The following is a 25,961-nucleotide window of genomic DNA, read 5'->3' on the forward strand; positions in this document are numbered from 1 at the left end:
ACAAAAAGGAGCATGATGAAGTGGGGGAAACAGAGGAAATGCTTTGTATGACACCAGGCCTTGTCTGCACACCATGTGATTGGTGACTGACAACTTCCTTCCCTTTTATTCTTCAGTGGTGATTGGATAAGAATGTCATAAGAATAATCATAAGATGAAAGATCTGAGGATGAGCAAAGCGTTCCCAAGCTCGTGTCCTTCAGCTCTGAAGTCCAGCTATAGCACTTTTTTATGAAACCATGACTTTGATCTGAGGTTTGATCTAAGCCTTGGGATATATTTGTGCATGCTTTCTAAGTTTTCTCTTTTATCACATAATGATGTTCTCAATTAAAATTAATCAAGTCTGGCTGTGGCTTGCATAATGGTGATTTTATGGTTATCTTGTTTTTCGGTGATTTTTTTCGGAATGGGCAGAAATGTAGCCATTTCTGAACCAACCTGTACTTTCTGACTTAGATTACGGAGAATAAATATTTGTATACATTTATAAAATGTTACATATTTTATATAATAAGGACATTCGTTGCATGGGGAGGGAGAATATTTGTGAAAATATTTTAATGCTTTGACTCCTTAATTGCACATGATTGAACATATGAAATGTGAACTAATTCATATTACCAAATAATAAAGTAGCCTGCCAAAAACTCCCAAATCATGCGCGTCTTTATAACTGGGGAAAGACTACCATCTACAGGACACGAAGGAAAGGTTGTAAACTTTGTTCACACCCGCGGCACAGAAAGGTTAGCAGGCAGTAGGCCTACCTGTCAAACACTCATTATTGCCTTCAGCTATGTTTTTTTTAACTGGAAAGACACCTTTTTTGTAATACTAATAAATTATTATTTATCTTGTAAAAAAGTTAATAGCTAGATTTTAGACAAAATATATTGATTTAAACTGTTTTTGCAAAAGAGGTATTTATACACAATTATTTAGGGTGTGACTTGTTTTCTTTTGTGTACAAACTTTGAATCGGAAAAATATTTTCTTATGATAATAATGTAGAATTTAAAATATGTTATGTCAACCTACTAATACACATGGGACATTTTTATCCATAAGTGGGCATTGAAAATATTTCTTTTAACTCAATTTAAAATAGAAATGGGTCACTACCTAAAGGCTTTGATAGATATAAGAATTAATAAACAAATAACAACTGTGAAATATTGTAAAGCCTTGAATCTATTTTTAAATGTCTGTTGAGTCGCGAACTTTTTTTCTCTTTCATTTTTTCTGTATTTTTTTCTATTAAAGTTATTGTTGGATGCCATTATAACTGCATTTAATTGTAGGTTCGTTTAATATGCTCAAATCACGCAACGTCACATAAACCTAATTAATATGCAAAAGCCAGCAAATAAGAGAAGAACAACAAATTAATATTCATATGCCAAGTCGTCGCAAGTGAAGGGTTACCTCGGATGAAGGACTTTGTAGGCTACTTTTGCGAGCTGCAGTGCGTATTTCCGTTTGGTGTCATGGTGGAGAGATATGATTTGCAGAACAGGTGCATTTAAAGGTGCAGTCGTTTATGAAAGCGCGTGACATAAATCAGAATTACATTGCATAATAAATGTAAAGTTAAGTCAAGCAGGTAAAGGTGCTCATGGCGTCTGTACGAGTTGCTGTGCGGGTCCGTCCATTAAACCAAAGGTTAGTCCAGCTGCTTGTGTTAAAGCCAACAATATCCTACTGTGTACTTAATTATACTTTATTGAATTGATATATTACGAAAATTGTCTTGGAACCTAAAGGTTTTGTCGATGAGTTATTTTTACATACCTTGTCAGATAACCCCGACTATGTTACAGAAATAAATATCAATAGCAAGTCAGTATTGCACATCGCTTGCGAATATTAAATGGTCAAATATAATGCAAAAAATATATAAATACTATAAACCATTTTCAATAGATCATTCCCCCAAACAGAAGCTTTTACTCTACAATTGTCTTTCAACACTTTCATTTACAAATCAGGGAGAAGGACCTGTCAGCCAACGTCATTATACACGTGAATGGAAATCAAACGTCTATTCTCAACCCCAAGGTGAGTCGTCCGTTTGTTTTTCAATAGGCCTTTTATTTGTATTTGTTCAGGTATAGTTTGCTGAAGCATGTTGCTTTGCTTTGTAGGAGAACTTCTACAGCATGACCGGAGAAGCAGGTGAGAGAGGGAAGTCTTTCTCATATGATTTTTCCTATGACTCAATGAACAGCAGGAGTGTGGATTTTGTGAACCAGGAGAAGGTATAAACTTTACTGCAACTGTCATGTGCTTTTTAACAACTAAAAAGTATTAGTTTCAGAGGTTGTAAAAATGGCAGGTGCCGTGTTTGCGAGTTTTGTGAGTTTAAACGTGTATACACTGTATGTGTCTACATGTATAATATCTATATTGTTTAGTATATTAAGTCTAATTTAATATTAAATGTCTGAAGCCATAGTAGCTGAGCTGTTATGCATGATTTTGTCAATACACATTTTTTCATAGATGATGAATAACAGTAGGATCTCATCAATAATACACACAATGTTGCATACAGCAAAGATAAGATATTAACTAACTTAATGATCTTCTCATCTGCCATTTCAGATATTCAAAGACCTGGGCACCGATGTGCTACAAGCTGCTTTTGAGGGCTACAATGCCTGTGTTTTTGCCTACGGCCAGACGGGCTCAGGAAAGTCCTACACCATGATGGGCGACCCGGTTAGCATCTAATTTCTTCTTTTACACACCCCCAGTCTTTAAAACGCACACATAATGATTATGTTTTTTCTCAACTCCAGTGGCTGCAGATTTATTGTTTTACTCTTGAGTAATCAAAAAGTGTGGCAAGGGCAGCATGTGAAGAACTTGTAATTATAGCCAATATCAGTTTGTCATCTGAGAGACTCCGAGAATAATAGTCTTTCTGTTCTTTATATTTCCCTTCTGTCCTGCGTAATAATTAAAAACCGCCACTGCGGATCAAAGGGTGAAATACTGCAGAGACGTTAATGGAGTTTAGATTTATACAGAGTGCTGGTAAAGTGTAGAAGAAAACATACGGGGGAGCTAAAGTTTCTAGACTTCTGGTGATATGGAGGGCAAAGCATCATGGGAAATGTTTAGTGGTACCCAAATGCCGAAACGTGTATAAACAAGTGTACCTTTGGTTGCATTTTCTGAAAATTGCAAATGGTATTCATGGTGCAATTAAAGGGACAGTTCACCTAAAAAGGGGCTTCATTTACTAACCATCGAGTTGTTGCAAATCTGTATGAATTTATTCTTGGACTCCATTGACTTCCATAATAGGAAAAAATACAATGGTAGTCAAAAGAGCCCCAGACCTGTTTGCTTTCCAACTTTCTTTAAAATACCTTATTTGGTGTTCAACAGAACAGAGATATTTATGAAGCAATTGTTCCCACTATGGTAGTCAATGGTCGCCAAGATCTGTTTGGTTACAAGCATTCTTCCAAATATCTTTTTTTACAAATTTAGAACAACTTGAGGGTGAGTAAATAAAGACTGAATTTTCATATTTGGTTAAACCGTTCCTTTAATACTATAATACACAGCATCTACAGTACATACTCCTTGTTACAGGACGATTACGGACTGATCCCAAGAATCTGTGAGGGATTGTTCCATCACACTAGTGGAATGTTACAAAGAGACAAGGCGTCATTTCACATGGAGGTCAGGTATGAATACAGTACAGCCAAGTAATAGGATAATCATGCAGCGAATGTTACATGCCATGACCACCGTTGTTATGGTCTTCCTGTATAATTTACTCCAAGGACGTTTATTGTAGTTTGACGATCCCATCAAGATTCCACGGAGAAGGACTGACAGATTGCATTGTGTAAATGAGCCGTCTCTTCTGGCAGTTTATTTGTTCTTGAGGGTATTGTTAGATGGCAGGATGCTAATTATGACCAGACAATCAGGAAGGTCACTCGCTCTGTTTCTGCGGTTAACACAGCGGTTTCTCGGTGATAACCCATGCGGTCTGTTGATTAGATGCATTTATTCCTGCATTTAAACTCCTAATGAACCGGTTCGACAAATGCCGTTTTCTTGGGATTCCAAATGAGGTTTTTGTGGTTTAACCACCTGGATTGTCTGCTTTAAACAGTGCTCATTCATTGGGGACAGATGTAACATCAAAGCCAGATTTCAGACTGTCACATTTTAATTAACTCACTCTCGGTTTGTATCTCAAACTTCTGTCTCTCTCTCCAGCTTCATTAGGAGCTGAAGAGGGACCGATCCGTCTTTCATTCTGGGAGCCTGTTTAAGCATTCACACGAGTTCTGCACACAGCCTGAAATAGGTTTATCATCTCATGGGATTTTATGTCTTTTCAGACTGTCAAGGTTTTTTCCCTCACCCTCTCTGAAGCTGACGCGATGTACGGCCACATAATTATTTACATTCAAGGATATTGTGTGACATCATGTAATACCCCGTCAAGTCGCCGCGTCCCATCACAGCAGAGTTTACGCAAATTTTATTCACACTTGATGATATTCAAACGAGGCTGCTAATTGACTTGAGTTTTCCAGGCAATTGCTTGACGACTAATTTCGTCAAAACAAAGCTGATTTAATAAGCTAACGACTCAATCAGAGCTATTAAACTGAGACATTATAGCAAACGAGTGCTGTTTAGCGCAATTGCCGGGAATGAGTGTTACTGCCTGAATTTAGCGAGTTTGTGATGACATTATTTCATCTCATTGTGTCATATAATAAGAGCTTGTTTTTGTCGTTTCTAAATTAAAATGCTTTAAGAGGACTGTGAAAGCAAACTAAATAGTTTTTGATGCTTTGTGCTTGCAGCTACTTTGAAATCTACAACGAACGGGTTCGAGATCTCCTACCCAGCACAGACACAGAGGGGTGCGACCTGAGAGTGAGAGAGCATCCCACAGATGGACCGTATGTAGAGGGTAAAATGCAGATTTTTGCAAATGACAGTTCACCTAGGTGTCCCATGCAAAAGAAATACTGCGTGTATATATCTATATCTATCTGTTATAGGGCTGCAGAATTAAAGTTTTTGTTTACATAATTTATGTTGGTGTACTGTGTATAATAGTTATGTATATAATAAGTACACGCACACACGTTTTCATATATTTAAGAAATATTTACAAGCGTATATAGATTTGATATTTATATAAAATGTATCTATTTTATAAATTATATTTATATCAAATTAATCTTATATTTTTCTCAAAATTATACATGCATTCATACATAACTATTAGACACTGTATACCAACATATATTATGTACACAGAATATTTATTTTGCAGACGATTTAATTGTATATGAAAGATTAAAATAAAATAAAAAATAATACAAAAATGAAAAGGGAAGTGCTGCTGGACCAGTGTTTACGTCTTGCAAAGTGGTCTATACTATGTGCGGCTTTGAATAAAATGCTTTTTTAAACATAGGTTTTGAACAAGCCCTCTAGTATGCATAAACATGTTTGGACTTTAATACGAAATACATATCAAGGTCTTTAAAGAAAATGCAATGGGATGTATGTTGTATAAAGTTAATTTTTTTAAGTAATTGCAAAACACTATAAGCATTAAAAATGTTTTCTTACAAACGTCATCTTACTGATGTTGCTTGGTGTGTGTAAATATGTTTTTTAGCCCTGTCCAGACACCAGGTGCAGAGTTACACTGAGGTTGGCCAACTGATGGAGGAGGGCAACAGGAGGCGTGCCACTGCCAGCACGGGCATGAACCACGTCAGCAGTCGATCCCACGCCATCTTCACCATCCACTTCATCAAGGTCACAATTCCATTTAGCCTTTGTTAAATGCCATCTGCTTCTCTGTTTGTACATGTTCAGATAGCTATCGCAGCTTGAAGTTATCACCTGCTTGTTTGTATTATCCAGCGAGTTCTCTCTGTGTTTGCCTGGGCTGGCTGGGTAGTGTTACTGTGAGTTTATCAGGGCGGGTTTGTGATGGATGAGTTATGTAGCACGATGTTGGTTTGACCTTTGGGTGTAGATAGTTTAAGGCTTTACTGTAATCTAGGTGTGTATGCTATCATTTACAGATATATTATACTAATGAAACCTTTATTTCTTGTGTTTTTATAAATACATTTCTTATTAATTAATATTTTACGGAAAATAAAACTCTTTTTTAGAAGGTGTCCAGTGAAAATATTAGAACGGCAAGTAAAAATCTACCAGTCCAACAGGGCAGCAACATTTTTTTATTGTAAAATTCTGTAGTGCACTGTTTTTTTCTTCATGATCTTTTATATGACTAATATTTTGAACGCCTCGAGGTTTCTGCTGGTCATAAACGAATACATCCAGATTTTTTTATTTTAATGATCGCATTAGACACTCCAGGGGATCAGCTGTCACGCAGCATTACGCATTTCCAATCTTCTTTTCCTGTGCTTCAATCAAAGTGCTTTCGCCTATTTTTCTTATTCTATTGCATTTTGATTGTCAGATATTTCACATTTTAAAATCCAAATCAGTGTATCTGATCTTGCCATCTCATGTTTTGATAGGCCCTGTTTGACGTAGAAGCACCGAGTGAAACAGTGAGTAAGATTCATCTGGTTGACCTGGCAGGAAGTGAAAGAGCAGGTGCCACACAAGCTACTGGCAGTAGATTGACGGAGGGTGCCAACATTAACAGATCTCTGGTCACCCTGGGCAATGTCATCTCTACTTTAGGTATTCAACTGCTTATAAAAATGTGAACTTTTACTTGAAGTCTCCACTTTACAAGGTTTGTCTGGTGTTACAGCTGATCTTTCTGTTGGTGGTGGAATGAAAAGGAAACACAGCTTTGTCCCATATCGAGATTCTGTGCTCACCTGGCTGCTTAAGGATAGTCTTGGCGGAAACTCCAAAACCATCATGATAGCCAGTATGTCAATGGTCACATTTCTTACTGTGGTTGTTTATAGTTTAACCAGATTGACAGAGTTTTCTTTCTGAAAATTCATAATTCTGAATAACCAGGGGAAAACACCATTTTCAGTTTTGATAATCTTGATTTGCTGTCAGTCTTTCACATTGCTGCTGGATGAGTTTTTGTTACTCCCGAGGTTTGAATTTGTTGAAATTCAACAGACACGGGGCTGGAATGACCACAATATGTCTAGAAATGCTGATTAAATAAAAATTCGAAATATAAAAGTTGAATAAACATTTTGCAGTTTATGGTGCATGGTGAGGTTTAATCTCATCTTGCCCAAATACGGTGACCCAATGTCTCTGTTTTTCATTTCAGCCATCTCACCTGCTGATGTGAACTACAGCGAGACTTTAAACACTCTTCGGTATGCCAGCCGAGCTAAAAACATTGTAAACAAGCCCACAGTGAATGAGGAGAGCAGCGTAAAAACTATCAGAGAGCTGCGAGCTGAAATTGCTCACCTGAAAGCGCTGCTGTCCACGGGAGAGCAGGTGTGTCAGTCAAGTTTTTTGCAGAAGAGTCGGAGATTTCAAAATAAACAAGTCATTTTTTCAAATCCAATAAATGTATGCAAGCAATGTTATCCTCGTTCATTTTATATCTCGCACTTTATCAAAGATGATTACAATTAATGTAATTACAGGCTTTTTACACTCCGTAGCATTACAAATCCTACGGCCTCAGTGTGTTGTGTTGCTCAGTTGTTACACAATTTTAACGCTTCAGTTCTCATCCTATCAGACGGCATCATTAGAGCCGCCTTCAGGGTCAAGTGTGGAGGAGAAACTTCAGCAGGATGAAGCTAGAGTAAGTGGCTTAATTTCTCTGCATATCCTCCGACTACTTGAACAAATCTTCTGCTGATTGAGATCCGGGCAGCTGGGTGTTTAAGTGGGATGCATGCTGATTTAGAGAGATAATTAAAGGCTGTGTTAGAGAAGGTCAGCAGCATGATGTTGTCTCTTATATTTTTATTAAATTTTATGCTTGTGTCTTCGTTTTAGATTTGAATATGTGCACTCAACACATGTTCGGTGTGTAAAGCAAAAGAATGATTTTAGGCTCATCATTTAGAGTTAAAAGTAGGGCTGCATAATGATAAGTTGCGACTAATCGTTTGCAGAATAAATGTTTTTGTTTACATAGTATGTTGGTGTATTGCGTATAATAATTAGGTATATATAAATACCTACACATGCATGTATAATTAAGGAAAATTTATATATTATTATATATGAAATATTTACATGCATAATATTATGTAAACAAAAACTTTTATTATTTTATTTCGTTATGCAGCCCTTGTTAAAAGAATGTCACCTTTGCTGCTTGTATAGCAATACTGGTAAGCAGAAAAATGCAAACAATCTTTCTGTTCTATCTCAGGTTCAGGAGCTGACAAAAAAGTGGGCTAGTCGTTGGACAGAAATCCAAAATATTCTTGGGGTTGGTGACACACACGCACGCACACTGTAGTGATCTATTGTACCAATGCAGTACACATTTACACACATGCCCAGTAATGTATTTGTTCCAGGAAATGAAAATGTCACCATGTTTGTTAGCATTTCATATTTCTCAGGTCGCCTTCCTTGAATCACTTTTTTCCACAGCGATCTGACACACTCCGACAGAGATTGTACCCTTCTGTGCGAACAAGGGCTGTCAGTGAAGTAGTTCACTTTAGCTCTGCGCATCCATGTGAGTCCATGAATAGAAAGGCAGACATTGCTGGACGGTCACATAAACAGCCGCCTCCTGTGCCACAAACATCCTGAAAACAGAATTAAATAATTGCCATGGTGCACATGCTCTTATGCATACGGGCCATTGTGGTCCCACAAGGATGCAAGTTTGGGTCCATAAGACACCCCCACAAAAATGTACTTGATTCCGCAGCGTTCTGTAAATATTGTATGTTGCTGTGTGTGATTACTTTTGCCACAGCTAGGTGGAAGTGTTGTGCTTGGGATGTGCAGAGGATTTGCCTTTGCCTCGTTGTTTGACGGCGTGTTGTGTAGCAGCCTGTGGTGTTGTAAATGGAGGTTTTCAGACTGGAGGTGGAGTCTGGGGTCAGTTTCAGGCCACAAGCTGAAACTGTCAGAATGCCACAGAAAAAGCTCATTGGTATGAGAGACTATTACCTCTGTCCTGGCTCTGTGTGTGTTTATGTGACAGCAGATAGGGGAGACGGAGAAAAAGCGTGTGACTGAGGAGAGAGAGAGAGAGGCAGATGCATTCATCTTTTTTGCTTCTCATTTGCCACGCGTCATGTCTTCCTCCCTGTCATTTACATTCACGCACGCACGCACGCACACAAACACACACTAACACACACACACACACACATATCAATGAACCAGAGAGCTAAACAGAGAGGGCAGATGGTCACGCAAACTCTGAGCTTTTAGCTGTTCCTCTGTAGCCTTCCAGTACACAGAGGGCCAAAAAGCTTGGATGTACCATTCACTTTCTCCACGCCAGATTACCCACCAACTCTCTGACCATGAAAACTGATGTGTACGTGTTGGTGGAAATGGAAAGTCGAAGAAATATCCTGGGAGTAATTTGTCGTTTTTTTATTTTTACATTTCTTGTGCTTCTTCGCCAAGTCGGCTAACAGCATGTGAGTGAGCTGTTGATGCATCAGCTGAATTTAATTGCAGATAATCACTTCAAATAGCACTTTGCCTGGGCTGTTTTCTCAAGTCCCGTCATATTGAGCGCGTGTGCGTCTCGACTGCTTACTCTTTGCCGCCTTTTTTGAGAGCGTTTGGGTCTTTTTGTAGAGAAAGTGTTGCAGTGAGAACGAGTCAGCCCACAATGAGAAATGACAAAGGAACTGATCTTTTCAGATTTGTTTTGGTCTTACTCTGAAAATGTCCAAGAAACCAAGAGGATTTAACAATGCAACCCCGGAACAATGATTATGGATGTTTTGAGAGTTTATCTGCGAATGGCAAGTGATTCTACTTTATGCATTTTGTTTTCATATTTAACTCTAATATGTTATTGATGGCAGATAACATGTCATTACGTTTTCCTGTGCAAAATTCAAACCAGCAACCATCTAGAACTCCTTCGTAACCACACAGCAACATACTAAAAACCACTCATAACATCTTGGCAACAGCAGAGCAACGGTCTGGCAACTACCCACAACAACTATTTCGCTGGTTGCCAGGACATTGCTGTGCGGTTGCCTAGGAGTTCTGGGTGGTCGCTGGGTGGCTCCAGAAATAAAATCCCACCCAATGATATTCTTCATTGTCAGAATAAAAGGTACAAAAGCTTTCTCGGTGGTGGTTCCCCTTCAAAACATACACCTTTAGGGCTTGATCAGACAGAACACTTGTGTTGGCAGGAAGCGTTTTGCATACTGCTTATGCGTGCCGGGCGACTCGGTTTTTGCCACCTCGCGTTTTTGCCCTTGCTGTGCCTCGCGTTTTTGGTGGAGTGCTCAAGAGCGCCTGAAGTTGAAAAAAATTAACTCTGAGCAGAAAAGCGCTTGACGTCATGCTCCTTTTCCCATTTTCCAATCTAATGAAAGGAGAGGCGGCCTTCCGATGTGGTGACCGAACTTTACAGTTGCTTGAAACGTCCGTAGACTGCAATGATGAAGGAAAAACTTGTGTTGGCCGACGCGTGTTAAGGCCGAAGTTTAACACTTCCTCAATCATTAATTTGCAGTGGGTCTGGGAATGACGTGACTCAGTGCTTCCCTCTGACGTTCTGGTAGAGTACACATACTCATTTGTATTGCGCATGTGGTGAACTCGGACGTTGCGTTTTGCTCTTTTCAAAGAGTCAACCAAAAGACCAATGCGGCATGCTTCGCGTTTTACTCACCCTCAAGGAATCCTGACTGATTTTACCTTCTTGAAGAATAATGCAGTCGGAGTTATAATACCACGTATAATTTTTCTTCCAAGCGGTAAAATGGGAGTGAATGGGGACAATTTTTTGAAGCTCCAAAAAAAGAGCATCCAACGATCAAAGAAAACATTTGAGGGTGAATAAAACATGGGGAAAATATGCTTTGCCTCTAAAATATCTCTTTAAGGGTTTATTCGTTGTACATGTCATTGTCTAGTATGACTTACTACGTAAACCATTTCTAAGATCTTAAATTTTTTTAATTTTTTGGAAACGAACTGAAACTGTTAAACCAAAAGATGGCACTGCAGCACTTTAAGATGCTTCCGGCTCTTCCACACGGGCTTGAAGCAATGAAATAATCAAAAGGACGTCTGGCTGTGGTTTACATTTTATTTTCAAGCTATTTAGATTACTGTGTCATCCAGGCACCATAAAACAGCTTTAATGGTGAAGTCAACATGTGGCAGAAGGGAAGGGTTGGGGGGACGATGTACAGTGGATGATTAAAATGGCTTCTCTGGGTGAAGAAGTATTAGCTGAGATTATGCGTTCTGTGAGTTCTGTTTGTCGTTTCTCTTCCACTGATCATAATATCCGCTGTTGCCACCCAGTGTGTGTGTATGGACTAGTGGAGTTATGGCCAAACATGATGTACATGATGGTTAAATGTATATTTTCATTGAGATGGACTGGGGAGAAGATCCGTTAATGTGGTGAAATACCTGTCTGTGGAAATAATGGCAATCTGTGGGTATTTTTATATTCCTCTTTTGTTCATTTAATTGAACAAAGCTCCGTTGTACATTAAACGTTTTGTGAAAGCAGTCAATATAGAGTAGACCATTTCATCGGACGAGGGCCTGAACTGCTGTAAACGTCCGGTCTGTGTATGTTTATCGGTCTGGCTAGTGTCTAATAATATAACTATTAATATTAACATGAATTAAATAAAATATACATTTATATTATTTTTATTTTATTGCATAATAATTGTATTCAATAACGATTTGTTGAATTTAGCTGTATGTTCATTTTATTAAATTAAACGTTTGTTGAATGCATCGCATATCTTTGTCGCATTTAAAGAAGCCGTATGGGACATTGACATCTAGCGTTTGGGCTGGGTATAGCAGTCTAAATTCAAAATTTTGGATAGGCATGATTAGCCAAGTAATGGTTCTCCTCAGTTTTTTTAGCTTGTTATCAGAAATAATCTAAATAAATGTGTACCGAAAGTTAAGGACAGTCCACGAACACGTGCATACGCAGTAACGTTTGTTTATGTTGTTGCTTTAAACAGGCTATAAAGAAATCTACCAACTGCATATTTATAAAAAGGCTTGACGAGACAAGTTTTTAACATTTTGTGAAAACGCTATTTTACATTGTTGTATGGTTTTTGGTATTCATTGTATTTAGAAACTTGAATTTTAAAAATGTATTTATTTTATATTGGATCCCGAATCCTTTTTTTATCTAGTCTTTGCTTGTAAAACATGCATGTAGATTTGTATTAAAGTTATTGAGGATCGATATTGTAGCATAAAATAATAGCAGGGTTAAACATGAACATTTGGAATCTATTTCATAAAACAATGTTTGCCAAAGTATTCCTTTAAACTTCCAAAGCTCTCAGTCAATCAAATGGTTTTTCATGTTGGTAGTGACCCTGACCAGGGAGTGCTAAGCACAAAGCAAAGCCGCCGGGCCTGTCTCCAGTAAGCATTAGACCTCTGAAAACATGCCAAAGGTTGATGAAGTGTTTCTGAGCTTTTTCCACAAAGCACAAAAAGTCGATAGTAAAGCTTGCCGAATGGAGAACTTTTTCGGGCAAGTCTAAAAGGGGAAGTCAGGGATAGAGAACAGGTTAAATGAAGAAGCCCATGAGCACGTGGCTCATTCCGAGACAATGCTAAGGTCCGTAATGAAGATATTTTGATTAGTCACATATGGCGGATTAATCTCTGAGCATCCTGTGCGCTAATTAATATGACTGTGTTTTAATTCTCTCCATTGGTGTTCGGTGGCGTTCCAGTTGCTAGCTTGCTAACGGCACATGGCGTGGTCTCAGTGGGTGTGTTGTACAAAATGAACAGAAGGAAAACTGAGAGGGACATGAGAGGGTCAAATATGTCGGGCGTAATGCATCAAGGACTCAAGCTGGACCTCTTTTTGTGTTTTACGAAACATTAAAAGATATATTGGCCGTCTTTAATCACTGTGATGGCATCTTAAAGGATACATTTCTTTGTTCTGATGAACACACAGAAAGATATTTGGAATAATGCTTATAACGAAACAGATTTCAACACCTATTGACTACCATAGTAGTAAAAATGTAGCAAAAACATTATAAAGTATTTTTCCTAGGATTGAGTCAATGGGTGTTGAGATCTGTTTGGTTTTAAGCATTATTCCAGATATCTTTCTCTGTGTTCATCGGAACAAAGAATTGTATACACATTTGGAGCAACACAAAGTACGTAAAGTCGATTGTAAATGGGTCTTAAGTATGTCTGCTAAATGACTTCATGTAAATCTAACTCGGAGGTGAGTAAATGATGAGAGAATTAAATTCTTTTTGGGTGAAGTATCACTTTAAAGGCGAATCTCTTCCGTCATAGATGTCTCGTTGACTGGACCCGGTTTCGCCCTTCGCAATAAACCGAAGAAAATGCCAGCTGTTAAGATCTGATACAGAATCAGAAGTGGGGTTGTCTTCGGAAAGGTCACCACTTAGAACAGTTACCTCAGTCTTAAACGTGCAGCTCACAGAGAACAGATTTTCACCTACCGGCTTTTGAGACCATTTGTATACAGATTTCAATTTTTTTTAAAGCGCAGTTTATTACCTTATAATAATGACTTATAATTTGATGGGAAATGTAAGTCTGACATTATTTGACTTTACCCACGTAAGGGTAAGTATGTTACCTGCAATTATATGTTTAAAACGGAGATGGGGAGTAAGAGGATAAATTAATGGATTGCAGCTTTAAGCATATTCTTTTCATTTTGTATTTCAATTTTTCTGGGCACCATCCATGGTTTCACTATAGTATACTTGATTCTCTCTTTGTCAGTTCAGCATAAACATAAAAGAAGTCAAGACAAGCTTTTATGTTTGTTTTCTAACTGATCAATAATCAAATTTATGTTCTCATGAATATGGCTTTTTTTGAAAATCTACCTTGTACAAAAGTATTTTCTGGCTCCTGTTTCATTCTTTATTGTCTTTCAGCGCATTCAGAGGTTAACTTTGTTGATGAGAGTCGATTTGCTGCTTCACAGGAGTAAATTGACGTTTTTAGAGAGTGACAGCAATTCTGTGCCTCTGGAAAGTAAACACGATCTTAATTCGTTCTCCGAGGCCGATTTGGAATGCAAAGTTATGCAGCTGCGGTATTGTAGATTGGTTAAAGGTGGCTGGGTAGTGGATGGCGCTTCATAAAGAGATGTGCTTCAATAGCAGAGAGAATGTGTGAGAATGATGGAGGAGAGCGAGAGGCATTTCTTCTGTCCAGTAACTCCCAATCTTCGGCAGCTGGCAAGGTGATGCACCCTCATCGTATTTGTTAATTTAGGAGAGCTCGTACAGAACTGAAGGGAACAGCGAGGATTGATGGCGGACATGGGGGCTTAACCGGAGCAGTTTATCTTGCAGTCAATTGCGCCGTTTGTTTTCATTTCAGAAAAGATGCGTCAAGTCCCCAGACCCACGCGCACACACTGACACAACAACACTCGTTCTTATCTTGAGATGATTCTGGAAGAGCATTTATACAGCATAAGTCGTTTTTGTCCTACCTTTCTCTCAGCTTTCTTTTACACCCTCTTGTTTCTCCATCACTTTCACTGTTTATTAAGACCTTTTATTTAATTAAGCATGACAAGCGTGTTTAATTGCAGTGTTGTGATCGCAACGCAGTCATTTTATTCAGTCCGGATAGGTGTGAAATACCTTCAGATGATAAAATGGTTTGACGTGAATTAAGCATTCCTTTAATGAACGCTGTGAAAGGAGAATACATTATGAAGCATTTGTGCAGTGGCTGTCGCATCAATATGAGAAGCATATCAAGCGGTGGACAAAGGGAAAATGAACAAAAGTTTTTATTGGTCCTGGTGGTTGGCCAGCCGAGACTTTGTTAGACTTGGTAAATACAAGTATTGGAATTTCCATTCTGATACATTTTCAGCCAGAAACAGGTACAGTTGTTTTGCAGTGTATGTGAATCCAAGAATTACTTGTACTGTTACTTGTAATTAAGGGATAGATCACCTTCGAAATGAATTACTTACCCTTTTGTCATTTTAAACATGTGGGATATCTTTCTTCTGCACGACACAAAAGAAGATATTTGGAAAAATGTTGCCCCATTGACCTCTATTGTATGGACACAAAACCAAAGTCAATGGGGACCAATGGTTTGCTGTTACCAACAAATATCTTCTTCTGTGTTCTGCAGAAGAATGTCATACATGAAAGGACCAGAGGGCGTGTAAATAATGACAGAATTTTCATTTTGAAGGTGAACTATTCCTTTAAATATTGAACTTTGGCATGCAACAACTAGTCGTGCTTTGTCTATTGTACAGACATAACTAATACCTCATATTTTGTGTCTTGTTCAATGCACTGTATGTGTACTTCTGATTTATAAATGGCAGATGGTAAAACTTGTGGACTTACAATGGACCACAATAGTTTAACTAGGTTTTCATCCGATCATGAATCTTTTCAAAGTTTGCCAAAATAGGTGCGTTTCCATCAAGTTCGTTCATTCAGTGCCTCAAATAGCCCGTGCTTGGGACCACCAGGACCACCTTTAATTTTCAGAGTGTGTAAAATAAATTAGCAGTTTTATGATGAGCTTCCAAATGCCGCCCAGTTCTCATTTGCTTCACGAGTCGAGAGTGCATGTAATTTTGCAACCAGCACAAACCTCAAGCACAAGAACTTCTCCAGAGCAGAACGTACCCTCAAACCAGACTATTTTCCTCTCTCTCCTCCAGAAGGCGATACAGTAAATTAATCTGCCAACATGGTTCCCATCTCTCTGCCTCTCCCTCTCTTTCCCTCTCAATCTCTCACTCTCATCTAATGAAGTCTTGGACGAATTCGTTTAATTAAGTGTGGAGAGAAGACCCTTCACGCAATCGATGCCTCTCCCTCTTCGTTAGGGGAAAAGGATTTCGCTTCGTCCGTCGCTGTCGATGAGGTGGAAATAGACACATTGCTCTCAAGCTTGAAGTGGGTTGAGTGTGGGGGTGGAATGGAAGATGAAAGGGGAACAATGTGCTAGAAATGGGTCGTTTCCTAAACAGAGGGTGATGGTATAATGTTCTTTGATAAACTTTTTGATAAATCGCTTTAAGGGAGAAGTTCGGAAGCGGTTACTTTTTTGTAATACTGAATATCCTCAGAGAATTAAAAGCATTTTGGTTCTGCGGTCACTGAGCGCAGAGAACCAAAGCGTATTAGCTTCCCCTTCATTCGGAGAAGAAAACCCCAGGTACTTCAGTCTCCAAAACTTTGAATTAATACCAACACTATGTCCAAGTCGATGACTGCTTTCGTGATGTCTTTGGCCCTCTTCGATTTGAATACGTCCTCACGGACAGATTGGTATGCATTTTTCCTTATAATTCACTGCTCTTTTAGTATGCTCGGGGCGATCGAAGTCGTCTGTTCCCAGTGAAAGCACATTATTAAGAGCAGAGGTTTTTTTTTGATGAGGCATGCCACTTTCTATCATTTCAGCAATGTTTATTTGCATAAGATTGTAATGGCATGGAAACGTTTCAAAGTTCTGCTATTCTAACATATAGCAACAGGAGATATTTAAGGTTTCGGGAAGGATGGTAGGCTTTTTGTCTGCACAGGTTGTAGTCTTATTTAATAAGGAATAATTAACAAGGTAATTTGTTGGAAATTTGTGGGTTTAATAGGAACATGAAGGGTGTTCATGCAGTAAGCAGCCCTATAGACGACTTCATTGCCAACAACATAAACAGATGTTATGTTGCCCAAACCTCCGGTAGACCTCCGCAAAGAATCAATAACTGTTGAGTAGTAATTTTAATTTTAATAGTTGATATACAATAAAATATTAATACAAATTACATGTCAAATAAATTGTTATATTATAACCAAACACAGACCGGAGGCGTCAATAGAGTATATATTTTTTGCAAATCCCTGAAGCGAGTTAGCATTTTAAGACTTTCGGTTCCATCGTCCCAAAGGCGATGGGTTTTTTGGTAAATCGCCTGAAATATGGTCTGTGGCTAACAAAACCTCTAAATATTTTCAGGTTTGACATAAAACACACCAATTTTAACCCGGTTGTGATTTTTACAACATTTATTGTGTCTTTTAAATGGCGGTTGCTAAAAGCGAAATACTTACTGTGAATACTTAATTTGGCGTGGACGTTAGACGCCATCCGTCATCTAAATCTGACAAATAATGCAACATTGCCACAAATCTCTACAATCATTGTGTGGGATTCATTCACAGAGTATTTACTTGCCAGGGAAGATGTTTTTGATAAGGTTTGATAAAGTTGTCGGAGGCTTGGTGGTGATGACGTTGATATCGAACAAGTCGAATGTTAATAGCCTCGTGTTATCTTTTTACATCTGGCAATTGTATTTAGGCTTTAAAAATAGCTAATATTATGTTGATCTATAAAGATTATCTTAATAGACCAAACATGTATGCATCATGAACATTTGTTTATCGTAGATCTTATTTTTTGTGATCTTCAAGAAATCTATGGGAAAAATGCATAGGCTTTCAGTCAAGGGAACCAGCGCACGCTTACTTCCGGGTTAGCCTGCAGAAATACGTCATCTCCGAGCCAACCCCATTGCGGTCTCTTCAGTTGAATTTTAAACATCATCCTAACGTTTAAACACAGAATACACATTTTTAAATGCAGTTAAAAAAAAATCTACATGGTGCTTTTTAAATTGTTCATTGCTGCAAAGCCGCCTTACATGCATTATAATTAAATAATAAAAATGATTAAAACAGATGAATAAAAAATAAAGACAATACATGGTATGACAGCAAGTTTTCCTCTATGCAATAAATTAAAAGTTTTATGAAATAAATGATCAGTTGATCGACTGATCGTTGCCATGATCTTCAAGAGTTGAACTTGAAACTGTTGTCTTGTGGAAATGTTACCTTACTTTTGGAGACCAGCATATGTTGTCAAATGTTATGAGATGTTTGTGTCCCCAAATTGCTGCGTAAAGGAACTGTTTACGCAAAAATGAAAATTCTGTCATCATTTGCTCACCCTCAATTTACTTTGTTCTGCTGAACACAGAGAAAGATATTTGGAAGAATGTTTGTAACCAAATAGTTCTTGGCCACCATTGACTACAATAGTAAGAACTTTTAAAATGGCAGCCAAAAGTGCAGCAGAACTGTTTACGTTCCTACATTCTTCAAAATATCTACTTTTGTGTTCAACAGAACAAAGAAATGCATACAGGTTTGAAACAACTTGAGGGTAAGTAAATAGTGTTATAATTTTTTTGGGTGAACTATCCCTTTTACTAACTTGACTAGTAAGACCTTATTGGTCCAACCATCTTAACCATGAAAGCCATGCTGGTGGAAAAGCTTGATAGGTAAGCCTGGAAATTTATACTGATCTAAGTGCATTATTTAATGACAGATTTTCTTGTTTCAACTATAGTTTGTGTATTCATAATGCACCCTTATTTCCGGTGTGGTGTGAATGTAAGCTTGTGATCAAAAGTGTAAGACAAAGGATTCCTGTGACTCCCGCAGAATCAAAGGTCTCGAAAGAGTACAAGCATTGATCTTTATATTGCATCTGTGTGCTCCATCCTGGTTGTCAGCAGCCTTTGAAGAATGTGTGTTTACATGGGGTGCCTCCCATCTGTGGTAGCTGACATAAGGAGCATAGCGTGAACACATGCTATCATTATAATATTAAAGAAAAGCACAAATAATTTTTCTGTTTATCATCACCTTACTGTGGAGGGATTCTCCAATGCCATTAAATACATATTTAGGAGTTGTGTTTTTCCACAGAGTTTATGGTTGGAGTGTTGATACTGGAGTGTAATGGCTTTTAATCGAAACGTCAGCGCTGCGCTATATCACTAGATTAATCAAGCCGTGGCATAGAATAGTGACATCATTTACCCATATTTCTTATGCTGTGAGCGAAGAAAACAGTGTTGGGCACAGCCTTTTCCATATTCAGTTTTTCCGTATATCCCAAATATTTTTTTTATTGGCCAACTAAAATGTTATCGCTTAGGTGGAGCCCTTCCTATTTTAGCATTACATCTTTAAGAGTCTGATGGCAAAATCTTTCTTTCTTTTTCTCTTTCCCGTGTTTGTATGCAATATACATCAGGTGGAACCTTGCTATCCCACAAATGTGTCACATCGTCTTTTAAGCATCTTATCCCGCATTTGTTTTCTGATGTGCTCATTTTATCGATCGTTTCTGTGCTTGTTTCAACTGGGTTCACCAGCGCTTCTCCTATGAGATCGGCTGGGTTGTGGAATGTGCAAACTCAATGTAGAGTTCGAGACCGACCCGAAGTGATCTAAATGATTTACGGTGTTTCCTTCTTTTTTCACATCCCTCCTCTTTCCTTCCCAGCATCCCCACACTCACAGTCTTCTGACATATAGCCAAAGCCAGATATTATTCTGCTTGGCCTTGAAGCCTAAAGGCAAAGTCATAAACAATGTGCACTCGGCTTCCTCTGCTCCGATGCTTTACAATTAAATGTCTGTCATTTTAGGTTTATGAAGTGCTCCCGCTTTTTAAACTGTTGTTTAGTGGGATTCCTTTTCTTCCTCTGATGGTTTATTTCATCATCTTTCTTGCCAATCTCCATTAATCTAAACTATTTTCCTTTCTATACGTTTCTGTAGGAAGATACAGTAGCTCTCAGAAAAGAGGGTATCGGAGTAGTGATTGATTCCCAAATGCCGTATTTGATCTGCATTGATGAGGATCTGCTGAGCACAGGGGTCATTCTCTATCACTTAAAGGTGTGTGGCACATCCCACTGTGGCCAATGCACAGTAACAACATTTTATTAATTTACAGCGGTATATTTCACTGACCTTATCTCAGGTCTTTCGTATTGATAATATTGTTAATGACCTTTATAAGGGTTCCTAAAATTCCTTGTGCTGTTATATAGGAAGGCAGAACTTCAGTAGGTGCTGAAGGAACCGAGTCGGAGCAGGATATAGGTTTGTAATTCTGTCCACACTGAGTTTGTTCCTGACAGGAAGCGGTCGGCAGTGTCAGAGCATCTTTCACTCTCAGGTTTTTCTGTTTCTCAGTTCTCGGTGGTGAAGCTCTTCAGAGGGAACACTGTGTGTTTGAGAACCAGAGAGGGGCTGTCACGCTCCTGCCGCTCCCAGGAGCCATGTGTGCAATCAATGGGGTGGAGGTGACTCAGCCCTGCCTCCTGACCCAGGGTGAGAAAACCACACCGTCAGAGTGTGTCTGTCTGTCTAGATATAGATGTACATTCTTTTTTGCCATGGGTAATTATAGAGTGACATGCACATTTGCCATCCACCCAGCAGAAAAAGAAAACAAAAACAGATACACTTTAAAACATGCTTGGTTTTTAATCCAACGTTGGGTCAAAATAGGCACAAACCTAGCTATTGGCCCGTATGGTTAAAGGGATAGTTCACCTATAAATGAAAGTTCTGTCGGGAATCACTCGCTCTATAAATGTTCCAAACCTCTATACATTTCTTTGTTTGGTTGAATACAGACAAAGAAATTTGGACGAATTGTTGTAACCAAACAGTTCTTCGACAACATTGACTACCTCAGTAGAACAAATGTCAAAAGTGCCCAAAAACTGTTTGCTGTCCTACATTCTTCAAAGTATCTTCTGTTATGTTCAACAGAACGAAAATAGAAAAATTTGGGGGTGAACTATCTCTTTAAAAGAACTGTTTCTATTCAACCCAACAATAGCTAAACAACCGAGCATGTCGGGTTTAAACAACCCAGCTGGGTTCAAAATATTTGTTATATCTTTTTAATGTCAAATGGATCATTCCATTTATCTGAATTCAAATAAATTCAGTGAAGTTCTTGAAGTACGTGTGAAACTTTGCATCTCTGCATTCTCAATCTTCCGGAGCGAACCAGACCCGCCCTCTACAGCTTCAATTCTTGTCCAGGTCCACCCAAGCGACTCTCGTCTCACAGCAAGACTCGCAGCACTTCAAGAACAGCCAAACATGACTGAGGTTAAGAGTCTGGCGGACAAAGCACCCGACCCTCAGTTAATTGGTAGATGAAACAGATAGAGTGCAACGGGTTTGAAGTGCGTGTGTGGGATTAACCTTTCAAAAAGGGTAAAACCTCCACAATTCAGACAGAACAGCTTGTCTTCCCAGGGCTTGATCTATTCTGGGAGCAAGATCAGAAAAAGAAAAGGCAACTAAAGGAAAGGAGACTCATAAGGAAAGCGAGAAGCATGCTAGTCTCCTTTCCACAAATTTCAATTTGCCAGTGTTCCCCTCTTTAGACATGGTGTCATCTCAAGCCATTTCCTTTGAACAAATGATAGTAATTTCCACACCAACCATGGCCCAAATCCATCTGATGTCTGCCTTTCATGGGCTTTGTCACCCCTGGAAGACATTAACAGAGGCAAGATAATTTTTTACCTCAAAAGGAGGATAGGAAGAAAGAAATCGGCATCTCACAACCTCAGTGAAAAGTTACCTTTCAGTAACACTATGCGTAATTAATTTTTATTCCCAGGAAACACCAACACAATCTCAAGACAAAAAAAATCTATATTTTTATGTTTTTTTTTTTAGTATTTGCCTTTGCACCAGAAACGTTCTAATAATGGTTCGTTTTTGTATGAATTCATACGAATTAGCCACTTCCAGAGAGATCAGGTTGGAAACACAGTTCAGATGTATACTTTAAATGCACAGTGGGTTGCTTTGGATTAAAGCATCTGCTAAATGCATAAATGTAAATGTAATCCGTACCATATTTTGTATTTCTGTGTGTGTATTGTGTCAGGAATGAGCATTCAACTTGGAAAGGCCACCGTGTTACATTTTAACCATCCCCAAGAAGCAGCCCAGCTCAGAGAGAAGCGCAAGGTGATTTAAACTCTTTATTCTACTTTGAAGCTTTATTCGTAAATTAATCGTAACATAATTATGTATCAAAGGAAACTGCTGGAAAAAAGGTGGGCAGAACTTATGTTGAAAAATGCAAGTCATCAGAAACTCTGTCTTGTTTGCTATGCCAATTGGTCCCCCACACAAGGTAGAAGAATAGCTTTCTTCTTCAAAGAGGCCATATACACCTCCCTCAAGCTAAAATTATAAATCCCTCTTGGTATGTTTGCCAAGTGCCGCTTTCTGCTTTCTTTCTATCTTTTACACCTTTTTTCTTTATTTCCTCAGAGAGGTAAAGTAATTGTGAGCCGCAGCGTCTTCTGATAAGAGCCGAACGCGTCTCTGTCTTTACTTTGCAATTGCGCACCTACATTTCTTGTCTTATTTTCCTCCTCCCCCAGCCTCTGACACTCTCTAACTTTCTCTCTCTCTCTTTCTCTCTCTCTCTCTCTCTCTCTCTCACTGCTGTGACAGGTAATTAAATATTTCCTGACTGTTAAGTCTCTCATTGTAAAGTTAGACAGCAGCTGTTTCGTGTTCTGCGGGCTGAGATTACAGTTTTTTCTCTCTGCGTGAGCTTTTCTTATGCTGGCAAACAACTGTTAACTTGCCTCGTAGAATTCGCGCCGGCACCATTCAGTCATTTATGTCGAACGAAACTTTGTTTTCACGCAGACACACTCATTTCCGTATTATACATTGGCGCATGCTTGACGATTGCTTGCATATCCAACTTCACAGTCTGAATGCTTTTGCCATTAATCTTTTGTGTCAAGATGAATGTTCCCCGTGGAAAAGATCAACAGTGCTGGTCACCAACATATGTTCTGGATGCTGGTCCCCTGCATGGGATGCTGAGATCCTGATGTCCCCACCAGGCTGCTTGACTAACATCCCTCCCACGGAGAGACATATTTAAAACACAATTTCGGCTGTTTGTTCTTTTTTTTGGTTTTGTGGTGAACAAAATGGCTTTGTTGGTCTTCTGGCTATACCAGCCCACATGCGAGAGCCTTATGATTGAATGTTGCTTTAGGATTCAACTGTCTAGCACCTAACATGCCAAAAAAGCACCTTTAATGTAGTCCATATGCCCTTTGTCTTTTGAAATATAATAAAAGGGGACTGGGGCAGTCAAATTTTATGGAAAGGAATGGACGAGATGTTCTTCAGAGAAATGTCACCTTTAAGTATAGACCACTTCGCAAGATCCAGAAGCACCTCCGGTTCCATTTTAATTTATCTTATTTATAAATCATACCTAATTAAATCTTGTTTAATATATTGATCATGCTATAAATGTTCTGTTGTTTGGATTTTTGTTAAACCGTTTGTGTAGTGTGGTTCTTATGGACCTTTTTTTTGGATCGTGGCTTATGTTTTCCGGAGTGGTCTATACTGGTCATATGCGCATGGGTTATTGCACAGAACTGTCATTTTTTGTGAACTATACCTTTAAGATATGATATCATTAGACAGATCAGGATATTTCCTGCGCAAGAACTGAATTATCTGTGATCTGTATAGGTAATGTGTTAATTCACATTTTCGTTAAACTTTTATTCGAACAGGGACAGTTCACTATAAAAGGCATTTGATTTCCATGCTCATTGAGGGATTGCAATTACGTTTACCAGACTACTTGCATTCCACTCTCTCATTTGGAGCTGAATGATAGTGATTTGTAGTGTTTTCTAATGGCATGTTTGCTTTAATTAGTGTGCCGTAATTGCCGTGTGCTAGAAACAGCTGTCCTCAGTGGTGAGAGATGAGGGGCTTTTACCACAGTAACGTGTGTATTTGCTCATGCATCTGTATGTTTTCTCTCCACAGTCTGGGCTCTTTGCATCGAGTAACTCCATCACGTCCGAGTCCTCTAAGAACTCTTTAAGTCATTGTTGGTGAGTACATCTTCTGTAAGACATACCCCATCAATTCCTCTGATTCATTATGTTATATAACGCTTAGTCAGAAGTGTAGTTTTATCATCTCTCCATTAAACATCTAAAAAAGATATACTTTTGCTTCTCTTAAGAGTTTTTATAGACTTTCGAAAGGACTAGATGAATATAAAAACATTCGCATTGGGACACTTCTGGTTGCTTCTAGGACAAGACTAGAGGACAAGGATATTGTCCTAGGGGAATGTTTTGTTTAATGTTTGCTCTCTATATTCTTCAAAATATTTATTTTGTGTTCAACGGAACAAAGAAATTTATGAAGCAATTTTCCTACTATGCTAGAGAACTAGAGAGGTTCCTGTGGAGGTTGTAACTGATGTTTAACTTTAAGAACGTTATATTCTCAAAATTGATGTTCAAAACACAAGGTTTGTAAAGAGGTGCTTTGTACGAATAACAAATCATTTTTCAAGACCATGCACCATTCCAGTCTTTGAAACGTGCTTCTAGCTGGAATGTGTCGTGCGTCAGATAAAAAAGAGAATAAGACAGAATGTGGACAGCTAGAGAGGTCCAAGATCTTTTGTGTAGACAACTATGACAACAGAATGTTTCTCTGACATGCTACTGTTTGCATCTGGAGTCAAGAGACGTCATGCATCATCTGTAAACCTCCAGGCATTGCTCACACACGCAAACACAACATCTATCTGTGCTGCTCTAGACGCCTTTAGCAACGTTCTGTACCCTGTTCCTCCTAATTGTTCCTTTGTCTGTGTTTACAGAATGTTTGTTTGTTTGGTCGTCTTTGGCTTTGTTGTTCAAAGCTTTCTATAGATAATTGATTTGTGTGTTTAAAGTGAGCATCGCCAGCCGAGCAGATTGCTAATTTATTTTGTTCTGGCTTTTGTTTGATAGACTGTGGATTTGGTTTCTGCAAAAGCAAAATAACGGCTCAATGGGATTTGATGCACGCATCAAACGCATTCAAATATGAGCATGGCAAAAAAAAGCATTACATTGTCCAAGTGTGCTTTAATTAAACAGTTTGATAAAGTCAGTTTTGCACTGTATAGTTATGTACACGCCTGCGAGAATGAAACATTTTTGGGGAGTCTCATTTGATCGTTTTCCCAAGATATCCATAAAAGCGTGAAACATTAACAGCTTTCCCAACACTTCAATGCAAAAAACAAATATGGAAATCTGAGAACACCTTTTGAAAAATAAATGACTGCAACTTCAGTATGTATATTTTATCAAATGCACTTGCTGTACTTGTGTTTTGAGTATTTACAGGGTCGGCAGTGAAGACACCAATTATATCTACAATTCAGAGCAAAAAATGTCTCAAAGTATCTTACCTTCATTTCACCAGTTGTTTTTCAAAGCACCCCCCAAAATAAACAGCACAACAGACTGCATCAAGATAGCAGTGCCAGAAACGTGTGTGCACTTTAATCTATATGCAGATGCATGCACACAGGTCTACTGGTAGCCAAGTTATGGGAAGCAAATTATGGGCTGCAGGTTCTGTGAAGTGGGGTCCAAATTGATTCCGGTTTGAATGCTGAAACCGATTTGCAATTGGTGGTTTATGCAAGAAAATGTATCTGCTCAATGTGGTTCAATTAGTGCGGTTTGGCATGCAGATGCTGAAGGCTTCTAAAATACTGTAACAATTGCATATCATATTCTCCTAATAACATATGCGCTTAATACTAGGGATACCAGGGATAACTTATCATCATGATTCCCATTAAACAAACTGTGCCATATTTTATACTGTAGTATTGTATAAAAGGAATTGGCTTTCCGCCCCTGCAGCTTGGCTGCTGTACACCAGAAGTCTGTTGTAACTTTAATAAAAGTTTTAAAAGCAACCCTACCCTCCTTGGGTTCATAGGTCACTGTGAAAGCACTGCTTTATTTCCTTTGGCTTTGTATTCACGTAGGATTAAGCACAGAGGTTCAGCACGAGTTTGTGCACCTGTGCGTGTCCGGGTTT

The 25,961-nt window shown here is 38.6% G+C and overlaps 1 protein-coding gene across 1 annotated transcript in view; it reads left to right on the top strand.

The window, feature by feature from the left end:
• The first annotated feature begins 1,546 nt into the window (after positions 1 to 1,546).
• kif16bb (kinesin family member 16Bb) overlaps positions 1,547 to 25,961 on the top strand; it is a 32,013-nt gene continuing 7,598 nt past the window's right edge. Inside the window, exons 1-17 of the mRNA XM_079472403.1 lie at positions 1,547 to 1,665; positions 1,992 to 2,061; positions 2,148 to 2,261; positions 2,608 to 2,724; positions 3,610 to 3,707; positions 4,851 to 4,960; positions 5,681 to 5,823; positions 6,567 to 6,735; positions 6,809 to 6,931; positions 7,298 to 7,473; positions 7,724 to 7,789; positions 8,369 to 8,428; positions 19,803 to 19,922; positions 20,078 to 20,129; positions 20,223 to 20,360; positions 21,949 to 22,031; positions 23,886 to 23,953. Of these exons, the coding sequence (XP_079328529.1) occupies positions 1,619 to 1,665; positions 1,992 to 2,061; positions 2,148 to 2,261; positions 2,608 to 2,724; positions 3,610 to 3,707; positions 4,851 to 4,960; positions 5,681 to 5,823; positions 6,567 to 6,735; positions 6,809 to 6,931; positions 7,298 to 7,473; positions 7,724 to 7,789; positions 8,369 to 8,428; positions 19,803 to 19,922; positions 20,078 to 20,129; positions 20,223 to 20,360; positions 21,949 to 22,031; positions 23,886 to 23,953 (1,754 nt within the window). The 5' untranslated portion in view covers positions 1,547 to 1,618. The remainder of the gene's footprint in view (positions 1,666 to 1,991; positions 2,062 to 2,147; positions 2,262 to 2,607; positions 2,725 to 3,609; positions 3,708 to 4,850; positions 4,961 to 5,680; positions 5,824 to 6,566; positions 6,736 to 6,808; positions 6,932 to 7,297; positions 7,474 to 7,723; positions 7,790 to 8,368; positions 8,429 to 19,802; positions 19,923 to 20,077; positions 20,130 to 20,222; positions 20,361 to 21,948; positions 22,032 to 23,885; positions 23,954 to 25,961) is intronic.

The sequence above is a fragment of the Barbatula barbatula genome (genome assembly GCF_947034865.1).
Source record: "Barbatula barbatula genome assembly, chromosome: 14".
Classification (NCBI taxonomy): domain Eukaryota; kingdom Metazoa; phylum Chordata; class Actinopteri; order Cypriniformes; family Nemacheilidae; genus Barbatula; species Barbatula barbatula.